General features: G+C 39.8%; 4 protein-coding genes across 11 annotated transcripts; 2 read left to right on the plus strand and 2 right to left on the minus strand.

Annotated features, from left to right (window-relative positions):
• Positions 1-26: 26 nt before the first annotated feature.
• Positions 27-3,460, minus strand: Atg18a (Autophagy-related 18a). Of its 8 annotated transcripts, none has more exons than XM_068286252.1 (6): positions 3,443-3,460; positions 2,756-2,865; positions 1,806-2,567; positions 1,216-1,374; positions 966-1,093; positions 27-828 (listed from the first exon to the last, which is right to left on the minus strand). In XM_068286252.1, exons 1-6 carry the CDS (start codon positions 3,446-3,448, stop codon positions 572-574), a joined length of 1,422 nt encoding a protein of 473 aa, XP_068142353.1. In that variant the 5' UTR covers positions 3,449-3,460; the 3' UTR covers positions 27-571. The 8 variants fall into 8 exon arrangements, with proteins under 8 accessions (XP_068142353.1, XP_068142355.1, XP_068142354.1 ...); XM_068286254.1 differs by lacking the exon at positions 3,443-3,460 and adding an exon at positions 3,211-3,414; XM_068286253.1 differs by lacking the exon at positions 3,443-3,460 and adding an exon at positions 3,228-3,413.
• Positions 3,461-3,906: 446 nt separating this feature from the next.
• ERR (estrogen-related receptor) lies at positions 3,907-7,521 on the plus strand. The gene is made up of 3 exons (XM_068286403.1): positions 3,907-4,507; positions 5,444-6,119; positions 6,196-7,521. Exons 2-3 carry the CDS (start codon positions 5,478-5,480, stop codon positions 7,111-7,113), a joined length of 1,560 nt encoding a protein of 519 aa, XP_068142504.1. The 5' UTR covers positions 3,907-4,507; positions 5,444-5,477; the 3' UTR covers positions 7,114-7,521.
• On the minus strand, positions 7,468-9,967 carry Uxs (UDP-xylose synthase). The gene is made up of 2 exons (XM_068286405.1): positions 8,938-9,967; positions 7,468-8,353 (listed from the first exon to the last, which is right to left on the minus strand). Exons 1-2 carry the CDS (start codon positions 9,526-9,528, stop codon positions 7,838-7,840), a joined length of 1,107 nt encoding a protein of 368 aa, XP_068142506.1. The 5' UTR covers positions 9,529-9,967; the 3' UTR covers positions 7,468-7,837.
• A 69-nt stretch (positions 9,968-10,036) lies between these two features.
• Positions 10,037-12,005, plus strand: Nmt (N-myristoyl transferase). Its single transcript, XM_068286404.1, has 2 exons — positions 10,037-10,359; positions 10,421-12,005. Exons 1-2 carry the CDS (start codon positions 10,161-10,163, stop codon positions 11,644-11,646), a joined length of 1,425 nt encoding a protein of 474 aa, XP_068142505.1. The 5' UTR covers positions 10,037-10,160; the 3' UTR covers positions 11,647-12,005.
• The last annotated feature ends 36 nt before the right edge of the window (positions 12,006-12,041 follow it).

Below are 12,041 nucleotides of genomic sequence, written 5' to 3' on the forward strand. Positions count from 1 at the left end.
AACTAAAGATGTAAAAAATGAAAACATTAACAAAGTCTAATTTTTTTATTTGTTTTTAGAAGCAGGCAAATTATAAATTTTGTTTAAATTAATTAACAACTAACTTAAGAAAGTGTACGACAAAAAAGCATTGAAAAGGCTTAAAAACTAAAAAAAAAAAAAATTGTTTCGGCATGGTTATAAGGGAGAGAAAGACAGGATGGAGAGTCTAGAAAATTCCTTTCAGCTTCTGTCTCTCTCAATTGGTTGGTGTTGTTGGTATAAAAACGAGGAAGATTTTGCCATAATTTGTTTTGTTTTTTTTTTTTTTTTTTTTTTTTGTTTTTTGTTGATAACATTTTTAAAAGCTAAAGACAAAAATTAAGTCTAAGACCTATTCATTTATTTACTTATTTATGCTTGACGCCACACAGAGAAGAGCCCACTAAATCGGTCGTCACCGGATCAGATCACTTTAGCATCGTCGTCCATATACATTACATATGTACTACTTTGAGGAGTGAGTTATTTTTTTTTTCTTTTGTTTTTTGATGAATGAGTGTATTTGCCAAAACCGAAATGTTTCACCCATTTAAGTGGAAGAAGCAGATCCACCAGTTGGCTCATCACCCTTAACAGTTGAGGCATAGCTGGCATTTGATCCGGATCCTCCGCCTCCACCTGCAGATCCAGCCCCGGCCCCGGCCCCGGATCCTACACCTCCTCCACCCGTAGAGCTGCCTGGTTTATCCGAACTTTTGCCATCGACAGCAGCAGCACCACTAACACCACCGCCACTGCCGGGTGGTACTCCAGCCGCACCACCAATGCTCACACCACTGTTAAGGCCTAAAGTTCAAGGTGAGTTTAACTAAAAGGAATATTTTTTTGCGATTTGTATGTATGTTGGATGTGGGGGGAGGTGTAAATACGAGGAGTATGGGAATTGGTGTGTGTATGTGTGTTTGTGCGATTATACTAAGCACCTTTAATATCCATGGCATAATGATCCTCCAGACGCAGATCATGTCTCTTGATAAGCTGACACTCTGCTCCCTCAATTGAAGGTATGGAATAGACATACAAGTAACCATCCTGCGAGGCAATCAAAAGCCTGTAAAATGAAAAAAAACATATCAATTAAATTATTCAATGTTAAAACTACAACTAAACGCTTAGCACCTTTCTATTCTATATATTTGTCGCCTGCTTTCTAATAAATTGGATTCGACTTACCTAAGCTGCTTTTGAATTGTGGCTATGGCGCACATTCGTCGCACTCCTGCCTCGGGCAGTGTGACCGAAGCAAAGGCTCGTCCCTGGCTGAACACATCGGTCACCTGTGTGGGCAGGTAACTGGTGACCGTTTTGCTCAAGAATCTAAAAAACGAGTAACTTGGCATGAGAGAGTAGATAGTTGATGAGTTTTGATTTGGTGTTTTTGTTTGTTGCGGTTGATTTGGTGGTTCGTGTTTGTTTTCATTTGTTTTTTTTTTTGTGGTTTTATAAAAATGAAAGAAAAGAAAAATAGATAAATGTCACAACGCACAAATTAAGCAAAGAATAAGAGTTCACAACACAAGTAGACAAGACATACACAAGACATTCGCTCTATTACGCTAGGATAATGAAAATGATGGAGATAAAAGTGAAATGCATAGACATATAGGAGAAGTTTCACACAATCACGCCACCATTTAAATTCATACAGTCAAAACAAAGATTCAACGAAGGATGCAGATTTCAAATATTTAAAATCTTAAACCTTAATGATAGCTACATCCCAAGTTGTTAATGAGAAATAAACAATATCCAACACCACTTACCCCATCCAATCGTCACTCGATTGCTTCCCATGATCGGCTTGCTCAGTGGCACTACGATCTAGGCGAAAGATGTGCACCGTTTCTGTGTTCGAGCTGGACACCAAATACTCGGAGCAAGTGCTAAACGACAGGGACACAATCGATACACAACGCTTAAGTCCTCGACGCAATTCAAACAATCGACTGCCATCCTGGGAGCTAAAGACTCGTATAACTGTGCCCCTCTCGCTAGCTGTGGCTATCTCTGTGCCCGATGGACTGAAGGCAATGGCCGCCAGTGGAGTATCATGAGCGGGTATCATGGTCTTGGCATGCAAATTGATGGCATCAAAGATTTGAACCTCACCCGAGGTCACACTGCCCGGATAGGCCAGATAGCAATGGTCCGACGAAGAGGAGAGAGCACATAAGCCTAATGGATTGCATGGAGTATCCCGTATAGTATGCACCACCTTCATATCCTGGATATTGTGTATATACAACGACTCCTCCAAACAGACAATCAAACGTTCGCGATTTAATTTCACAGCCAAAATTGTGTTGGCATAGGAGTAATTGCAGATTTCGCTCTGCTTCTTGAAATGACACACCTTCAGTTTTCTGGGTGCCCTCTGCGAAACAATGGCCACCAGCGAACTCTCGAATAAACGTTCAATTAAAAACAGCTCATCGCTTTTCGTGTGATAGATTTTATCCAGTGCCGAATCCACTGAGCCTAAGCTATACAGGCTGTAGCCGCCGCTGGTGGCAACTGCAAGCGAACTATTAAAAAAAAAAACGGAAATCAAGGAATCAGTAAAAAAAAATAATAAAAAGTACTCTAAATACCAAGAACGAAGTTCAGAAAACAAATTGCTTTCAAAGAATAGCCTTGAATTCTGCTAATATGTTTTTTTTTTTTAACTGAATTTGATCTGAACATCATCTTGATTTCGGATATCTTTTCTTACGTTATGTTTTGATTGAAATTGACAAAAACTTCACCCGCGTCCACATCGGGTCGGCCCAGCAGGCTCATCATACTGTCTATGGATGGGGGGGTGGGGTGGCTAAAGGCTAGCTGCAAAAGAAAATAAAAACAGAAAGTAAAGTAACGTTTTAACAAAGAGAATGGCCAAACACACAAAGAGTCCTAACAACTCCTTTCCTCACTCCATCTCGCTCGCTCTCACTATTCATTTCTTCTTTGTCAGTTATTGGAAAAATAGATTAATACATATTTTGGATTGCGTATTTAACAGAAAAGAAAACAACAGAAAAGCAGCGTAATAAATATGTTATTAAATACATACGCACACATACATATGTATGTAAATGTGCATATGTATGCATGTACACAGCGCTAGGGGCTGCTTCTGCTGCTGCTGATAAAAAGTAAAAACAACAACAAACAAAACACACATACGTGACTTTATTTTTCACCTTTTGCTACACGAAATGCCTTTAAATTGATATTATTTATGTAAAGAATACTCTACTTAATTTAACTTATAAGTTTCAAATTTCACAATTTACTGTAGCTATTTAATATTTAATGATATTTTCAATTTTTGTCGCGCAATTGTTTTTGCTCTGTTTTCGCACACACAACACGCACCCACACACACAGACACGCGCGCACTCACACACAAACATACATGCATACATCAGCAACAGACCCAGAACCAGGGATGGCGTGCAGATCACACATGGTTGCATTTCACTTGGCACCTGCCTTAGTGATGACAAAATTTAATTATAGGAATTCGCAGGTATTATCCAATTAATATACTGTTTTATTTTTAAATATTCTAATAAAGTTTTTATCTAATAATAATTATTAATTGTCTAAATCACATACTTTAAAAAAATAATTTTTGAATTTAGTTTTGAAAAACAAAAATAGAATAAAAGTAAATAAAAAAATTTTGTAGCTATGTTTAAATAAATGTGAATAATATCTATTTTGTTCTTAACAATTTTATGGTTTTTATTTAAAAACGTTCGAGTATCTGCTGGCGAAGCAGAAACCAGTGACTGTGACTAAACAGTGACTAAACGTGTCACTGGAACATTCACATTAATATGGGTCATCTCTTATCACCAATTCTGCCACACACAGCAATTCGTGGCCAAGTTCTGCTTCTCTCTTCTTCTCAGTCTGTGCTTCATATTCTCACTGCATTAAATTATATATTTTTAATTTTGTTTTTTTTTTTTATTTTTCTAATATGCATATTTCTGTGACATTCAGCAAATAACTATCTTAGCTAAAACTGGCGTGAAAACAAGTGACTCAAACGGAAATTCGACGCGAAAACGGTGAAAAAAAGAAAGAAAAACCGAACCGTAAAAAAATTAATCGATGCGTCTATGAATTTTGAGAACTGCATGTGCAATATAATCAGTTAATCCATTTTGAACGCAAACACGCATTAAGTACAAATCAAACTATGTAAAAAAATATGCCATTAAAGTTGTAATTGTTAATTTGCTCAGTTTATGGCAAAGGCGCATAGGGGCAAAGATGATGCAGACAGACAGACAACAAAAGCAATAATAAAGTGCTCGAACCAAAATAAATACATAGTATATACATGCATATATGTATGTATATCTATCCATCAGAATATTTATATATGTACATATAAATAGTAAAACTCTATCTACTGCAGCTGATCATACAAATACAAAAAACCAACTTTATAACAACAAAAATTTACGTAAGTTTGTATGCCTGTGTGTACACACAGCGAGTCAAATAAACAGACAGACAACCAGCCAGATGAACAAGCTGGAAGGGAGGGGTTAGGGAACGGAGGACAGGCCCACCTTGGCTATGTGATAAGAAAACGTGCGGAACTTGCTTATCTTGCATCTCTCCAGGCTGCTGTTCTGCTGCTAGAGTTACAGTTAGCTTTAGTTGTTATTCCTACCCCCCTCAATGTCAATAGTTTTGGCTCGCGCGCTTTTTTTTTTTTTTTGGTTTATATTGTTTAATCAGCGTCAGCTCTATGCGTCGTGATTTGTTGGTTGTAGAGTACCGTTAGGTGTGGACACTTTACGCATTGTACCGTTATCGCTTGTAGCTCTAGCTCTCTTGTTTCGCTGTACTTTTCCATCCAGTTCCCAAGTGGTTTCCAGTTCTATTTCATCAGACCCTCTCCCTCCCCCGCAATCACTATATCTTACTATAATAGAGACAGAAAGAGAGAGAAAACAAAAAAAAAAAAAGAGGACAACCAACCGAATGAGAGTGAAAAAAATTGCACTGCGCTTAGTCTAGTTGCATATTTCAGTGCCATTTTACATTCATTAATAATTAAATTGTAGCCCGCCAAAGGCTTTTATCATTTGACTACAACCACAACACAGCAACATTCCCACATTGATTTGATGTTTATAGTAGTGATTTTAAGAGTATCCCAAAGTCTACTTTTAAAATTAGTTAAATAAAACGTTGTTTCAGTTTTATAATGGTACTTAAAGCATTGTTAAGAATTTATTTTGTTTTGTTGAGTTTTATTCCACTGTGCTTTAGACTGTGGTCATGTACTCTATGACATTCAAAAGCCGCCCAATCTCAAATTCATATCGCAATGATTGTTTGTAGTCTTAAAGGTATATGTATTTTAACTTGTCCCTCTTTCTGCCACTAGAACCAAACATTACGCACAGATAACTCTCTCGAATATGTCGGACGGTGTTAGTATATTGCACATCAAACAAGAGGTGGACACCTCTTCATCAACAGGAACAGTTGGAGTGGGAGGAGCCAGTACCAATTCATGTTACAGTCCAAATTCAAAGACAAATACAACAACGCCAGTAACCACAACATCGTCATCGGCATCCACCACGGCTCTCAATAACTCGAGTAATAGTAATAGTGGAATGAAATCCTCACCGTCCGTATCGCCAGAGCGTCAGCTATGCAGCTCGACTACATCCCTGTCCTGTGATCTACACAATGTATCCCTGAGTAATGATGGTGACAGTCCCAAAGGCGGCAGCAGTGGAGGAGGCGGTGGTGGAGTAGGTGGAAGCAGCGGCGGTGGATCAGGTACTCCAGGAAGTGCTGGGGGAGGTGGCGGAGGTGGAAGTTCTGTAAGAGATGAACTTCGTCGATTATGTTTGGTGTGCGGTGATGTAGCCTCGGGCTTTCATTATGGAGTGGCTAGCTGTGAAGCTTGCAAGGCATTCTTTAAACGCACCATTCAGGGAAATATTGAGTACACATGTCCGGCGAACAATGAGTGTGAGATCAATAAAAGGCGACGAAAGGCCTGTCAGGCCTGTCGCTTTCAAAAGTGCCTACTCATGGGTATGCTTAAGGTAATTATGTCGGACATGAAAAAATCATAAAAAATTACAGTTAAACGTTCGCTTTTTATTTCTTTGATTACAATAGGAGGGCGTGCGACTGGATCGAGTTCGTGGCGGACGACAAAAATATCGTCGTAATCCCGTGTCCAGCTCATACCAGACGATGCAATTACTCTATCAGTCCGGCACCACTTCCTTATGCGATGTAAAAATTCTTGAAGTTCTCAATTCCTATGAGCCGGACACTTTAAGTGTACAATCCTCGCCAAGTCAGCAACCACACACGACCAGCTGTAATGATGAAGCCTCCTCCTCATCGGGTAGCATCAAATTAGAGGGCAGCACTTCGGCATCGACCCCCACGCCTAATGGCACATGCATTTTTCAGAATAATAACAATGACCCGCAGGAGATACTCAGTGTGCTTAGCGATATCTACGATAAGGAGCTAGTCGGTGTTATTGGCTGGGCGAAACAAATCCCTGGGTTTATTGATCTTCCGTTGAATGATCAAATGAAGTTGCTCCAAGTATCGTGGGCTGAAATACTTACACTGCAGTTGACATTCCGATCGCTGCCCTTCAATGGAAAACTCTGCTTCGCCTCGGACATGTGGATGAATGAGCTACTGGCCAAGGAGTGCGGCTATACTGAATTCTATTATCACTGTGTCCAAATTGCCCAGCGCATGGAGCGTATATCGCCACGGCGTGAGGAATACTATCTGCTCAAAGCTCTTCTTTTGTCCAATTGTGATATACTCCTGGACGATCAGAGTTCCCTACGTGCTTTTCGTGACACCATTTTGAATTCTCTCAATGATGTGGTCTATCTCTTGCGTCACTCATCAGCAGTATCGCATCAGCAGCAATTACTCCTGATTCTGCCTTCACTAAGGCAGGCTGACGATATACTTAGACGATTTTGGCGTGGCGTTGCTCGCGACGAGACCATTACGATGAAAAAACTATTTCTAGAAATGCTCGAACCGCTGGCCAGGTGAAAAATAAACAGAGCTGCTAGTTTAAGATTAAAGACCAGGTGCAAATACTAATATTTAAGGTGATTGTGTGTGTATACAGTATACTCTAGTGTGTCATAGTTCTTAAGACCAAAACTATAGATGGTAGCCAACAAATTGTATATAAATGATAGACGATAAGTCGAAGATGAAGACGAGTAAAGTAAATTGTAAATGTCCCCGGGTATGATTAGAGCAAAAAAATGTCCATTTACTCATCTAGAATCTAATTCCAAATTAGAACTGATTGAAAGATTGGGAATACTGATTCAATATAGAAGTCCAATTCATATGCAGCTCTTGTTAAAGTTAATCTTTGTATTTTTCTTTTATTTAACTATCAGTTAAAGATTATAAAAGAAGTCTTCTATATAAAGTAACTAAATCTTATGTGTCTTAAACATCGCTAGTATTTTCGAAATACCAAATGATATCTATATATATGTACATAATATATATATATATAGAATAGATGTTTTACAGATCTATCTTAAATTCTAACACGAAAAGTTTGCACATAAGTTGATTTTTTTCTACAAAGACTGAAGAATATCACTATATTCGTTTATATGTATGATATCAACAATACCGATTACAATTAGCGCTATAGATGGTCATATTTACATTGCAGACTAGAGACGTTCCATGCAGGCACACACGAATTTACAATATCATTCTCCTATTTCTATATAGTAAAAGTAACTTCTTAAGGCCGACTGCGCTGCAGATCCGGCGATTCAAAGTATTTTTTTGAATTCTCCTGAAAACGATCACTGCGTGCCAATTCATTACGAAAATATGAGATAGTCTTCATTAGACCAGTTTCAAGTGGCACCTTCGGCTCCCATTTAAGCAGCGTTTTAGCTCGTGTTATATCCGGCTTACGACGCTGTGGATCATCCTCCATGGCTTTGGTCTGTTTGATCTCGCTAGGTCCGCCCACCAGTTGCTTTATGATTTGTGCGAATTCCTCAATTGACTGCTCCACAGGATTACCCAAATTGACAGGCTGTGTATAATTGGAAGCCATTAAAGCAATCATACCATCCACCAGATCGGATACATATTGAAATGATCGCGTTTGCTTCCCATTGCCATAGACTGTGATGGTTTCATTCCGCAGAGCTTGCAAAATGAAATTGGATACAACTCGGCCATCATTCATGTGCATTCGCGGTCCATACGTATTGAAGATGCGAGCGACCCGAACTTGGACTTTTTCCTATTGAACAAGAAAAAATCAAAATATGATGTCAATTGTTTGTGTGTGTTCTTCCCTCTCCCACTATTTGAGATAATTATATCTTTAATGATAAAAACATACAGTCTGACTGTCATGCGTCATGTTGAACATCGTACTCATCACTAAAGCTCAGTGAGAAATCTAGGATTTCAATCTCGGGGAAATTTCTGATATTGCGTCATATGTTTTTGGACAACAATTTCTTCATTTCGAATGGGAAAACATATAAAATCCGTGAATTGTTACTTTTAAATGGAATGTGAACTCCGTCACTGGCAAGAAACATGAATTCATCACGATCGTATGATGATTGCACGGAATGCAACGGCCCGTTTGCCACATTGAATATACATATGTAAATGGAGATTCGTTATCTTGCCGTGACCACCTACTGTGGTGCTCTCTAGCATGCGGAACATAAACACCAATTAAAATTGTTTAATGCTCGAGTGCATCGCCAGAAATCAGGAAAAAACTGGCTATAAGCCAGAAAAAATTAAAATCTGACGCAACTCGATATACCCTTGATTCTAGTGTGCTTCAATGAATATTTTGCTGCTTACCTGCTTAGCATAGGCATAGCTAAGGGTCTCTGACACTCGCTTCCCCTCATCATAACAAGCTCTGGGTCCAATTGGATTCACATGACCCCAATATGTTTCCGGCTGGGGATGCACTGTAGGATCACCGTAGACCTCAGATGTGCTCGCTATTAGGACTTTGGCCATTACTCTCTTGGCCAAGCCCAGCACATTGATAGTGCCCATGGTGTTTGTCTTAATGGTTTTCACAGGATTATACATGTAATGCGGTGGTGATGCTGGAGAAGCCAAATGATAGATCTCATCAATCTCTATGAACAACGGATTCACAATGTCATGATGAATCAGCTCAAAATTTTCATGACCCAGCCAATGTTCGACATTACGTTTGCGTCCCGTAAAGAAATTATCGACAACAATAATTTCATGACCCTGTATCATCAGATCATCGACCAAGTGAGAGCCCACAAAGCCTGCGCCTCCAGTTATCAGAATCCTCTTTCGATTCTTATAGTTTAAATATTTCACCTTGGGATATTTTCTTGGCGTACTGGCCTGAAGAGAGCGTATCTGCTCCTCAAGTTGGACCAGCTGCTCCTTAGTGTGTTTCATTTCTAGTTGCTGCGCCTCGAATAGAGCATGTTGCTCCTCATAAGCCAATTGGAGATTTCGTTGTTGTACATTTTCGGTCGGTGGCCATTGGCGTTGTTGTTCCTCCTCCTGCTGCTGCCCGGATGTACTACTTCTGCTGATAAGCGAAGCATTGTTGACAAACCTCAACAAATAAATTAATCCTAGAACAAATGTGACGACGGCCGCTATCTTAAGGCGCTTTTTTTGTAGCACTCATCATAGTTATGATTGTCGCTGCAGCTTCTTTTCAAACAAAAACCATATGTTCGCTTTCCAGGGCGTGCACCTTATACTTATCAGCAGGGGCTGGGAAAGCATTTCATTATAAACCGAAATTGAAAAGCCTGCTTCTTAAATATAAACAAATCGTCAGAAAACCGACCAAAACAAATTACCGAACTTGGGTTAGTCACATGTAGATAATCTATCTACGTGCTTCAATGTATCGATATATCGATCATTCAATTTAATTTTTGAAATGGTCACACTGTTGGGGTCAGCTGCTGTCAGAAAAAGTGCTGAATTATTTGTTGCATTTTCATTCATATTGCAAATTAATTGGAAAGCCAAGCTCCCCGTTAATAAGAAGCAAAGAAACAAAATTGTTTAAAATGCCATCATCGAATCCAAAGGCGGAAGACAAAGAACCAACCGCCGGTCAAGATCTCCTGGAACAAGCCAAAGAAGTGGTTTTGTCTACAGAACAAGTGATGGCCCAAGCAGTTGCCGGCTTGAAATTGCAAGATTCGTCTAGGGCCAAGCTAGATGATCCAGAAAGCACACTCGACCTATCCGAACTTAATCGTACAGGTAAATAATATATTGAAAAAACCCACAAAAAAGGAGCTTTTTATGATTAAATTGAGGTTAGGTTCAGCTTCAGCCAAGCAAGTTCTGCTTCAGGCGGTCTCCGATGCCGTGGCCAGCACTCGCCCTCAGCCCAAAAAGTTTGCCTTCTGGTCGACACAGCCAGTGACGAAACTGGACGAGCAGGTGACCACCAATGAGTGGATTGAGCCCAATAAGGATGTCAGTCAGATACGTCAGGAACCATATACACTACCCGGCGGTTTTACTTGGGTCACACTGGATCTCAATGATGCCAGTAATCTCAAGGAGCTTTACACTTTACTAAATGAAAACTATGTGGAGGACGATGATGCCATGTTCCGCTTTGATTATCAACCCGAATTCATCAAGTGGTCGCTGCAGCCACCCGGCTGGAAGCGGGAATGGCATGTGGGTGTACGGGTAGAGAAATCTGGCAAATTGGTTGGGTTTATAGCTGCCATACCCAGTAACCTGAAGGCCTATGACAAGGTGCTCAAAGTCGTGGACATTAATTTTCTATGCGTGCATAAGAAATTGCGTAGTAAGCGTGTGGCTCCCGTATTGATTCGGGAAATTACTCGGAGAGTTAACCTCACTGGTATATTCCAAGCTGCCTACACAGCTGGCGTTGTTTTGCCCACTCCCGTATCGACATGCCGCTACTGGCACCGGTCGTTAAACCCCAAAAAACTGGTGGACGTGCGTTTCTCCCATCTGGCTCGCAACATGACAATGCAACGCACTGTCAAGTTGTATAAGCTTCCCGATCAACCCAAAACCAAAGGCTACCGACGCATCACACCCAAAGACATGGATAAGGCCCACAAGCTGCTCGAGGAATATCTTAAGAAATTTAATCTGTGTCCTGTTTTCAGCAAAGAAGAGTTTCGCCATTGGTTCACGCCCAAGGAAGGTATTATCGATTGCTTTGTGGTAGCCGATGAGAAGGGCAATATTACGGATCTGACCAGCTACTACTGTCTGCCTTCGTCGGTCATGCATCATCCAGTTCACAAGAGTGTTCGCGCCGCATACTCCTTCTACAATGTGGCCACTAAAACACCGTGGCTGGAGCTAATGAACGATGCATTAATATCGGCCAAAAATGTTCAAATGGATGTCTATAATGCCCTCGATCTTATGGATAACAAAAAGTTCTTTATGCCATTAAAGTTTGGCGCTGGTGATGGCAATCTTCAGTACTATTTATACAATTGGCGCTGCCCATCTATGCAGCCGGAGGACATTGCCTTGATACTCATGTAGAGGGCAACAGGTGTTTTGGCGATATTTTCATCTATTCCCACTCCACCACTAAAAAAATATAATGCAGCACTCTTAAGGCACACATTACATACATTCTAAAAAACGGCCGACGCCCTCCCGTTCTAAAACTTTAAATCTAATTTTAGTTATTTAGTATTGGAAACAAAAACAATTTTTAAAATGCCTCAAAATGAATTTGTATTTTGCAATCGTATTTATATATCAAAACTATGTTGCATATTATGTTTTAGAATTTTGCCAATGCCACGGTTAAATTTTTTTACAAAACGCGAAATGAAACACACACAGACATACATAAAATGAAGAAAAATTGAATAAACTGCGCAGCAATATCAGTACACTGAGTCTTTAAATAAAAAATACTCGATTTGCAG

The sequence above is a fragment of the Drosophila tropicalis genome, unplaced genomic scaffold, assembly GCF_018151085.1.
Source record: "Drosophila tropicalis isolate 14030-0801.00 unplaced genomic scaffold, ASM1815108v1 contig_443, whole genome shotgun sequence".
NCBI classification, from domain to species: domain Eukaryota; kingdom Metazoa; phylum Arthropoda; class Insecta; order Diptera; family Drosophilidae; genus Drosophila; species Drosophila tropicalis.

Excerpts from the sequence above, each read along its gene's own strand:
- Nmt (XM_068286404.1), top strand. The coding sequence starts at position 10,161 with ATGCCATCATCGAATCCAAAGGCGGAAGACAAAGAACCAACCGCCGGT. Across the intron at positions 10,360-10,420 it reads ATCCGAACTTAATCGTACAG|GTTCAGCTTCAGCCAAGCAA; the intron begins GTAAATAATATA and ends AATTGAGGTTAG.
- Uxs (XM_068286405.1), bottom strand. The coding sequence starts at position 9,528 with ATGAAACACACTAAGGAGCAGCTGGTCCAACTTGAGGAGCAGATACGC. Across the intron at positions 8,354-8,937 it reads GCTATGCCTATGCTAAGCAG|GAAAAAGTCCAAGTTCGGGT; the intron begins GTAAGCAGCAAA and ends CTTGTTCAATAG.
- Atg18a (XM_068286252.1), bottom strand. Across the intron at positions 2,568-2,755 it reads AATTTCAATCAAAACATAAC|TTCGCTTGCAGTTGCCACCA; the intron begins GTAAGAAAAGAT and ends TTTTTTTAATAG. Across the intron at positions 1,375-1,805 it reads TCGAGTGACGATTGGATGGG|TTACTCGTTTTTTAGATTCT; the intron begins GTAAGTGGTGTT and ends TCTCATGCCAAG.
- ERR (XM_068286403.1), top strand. The coding sequence starts at position 5,478 with ATGTCGGACGGTGTTAGTATATTGCACATCAAACAAGAGGTGGACACC. Across the intron at positions 6,120-6,195 it reads TACTCATGGGTATGCTTAAG|GAGGGCGTGCGACTGGATCG; the intron begins GTAATTATGTCG and ends TGATTACAATAG.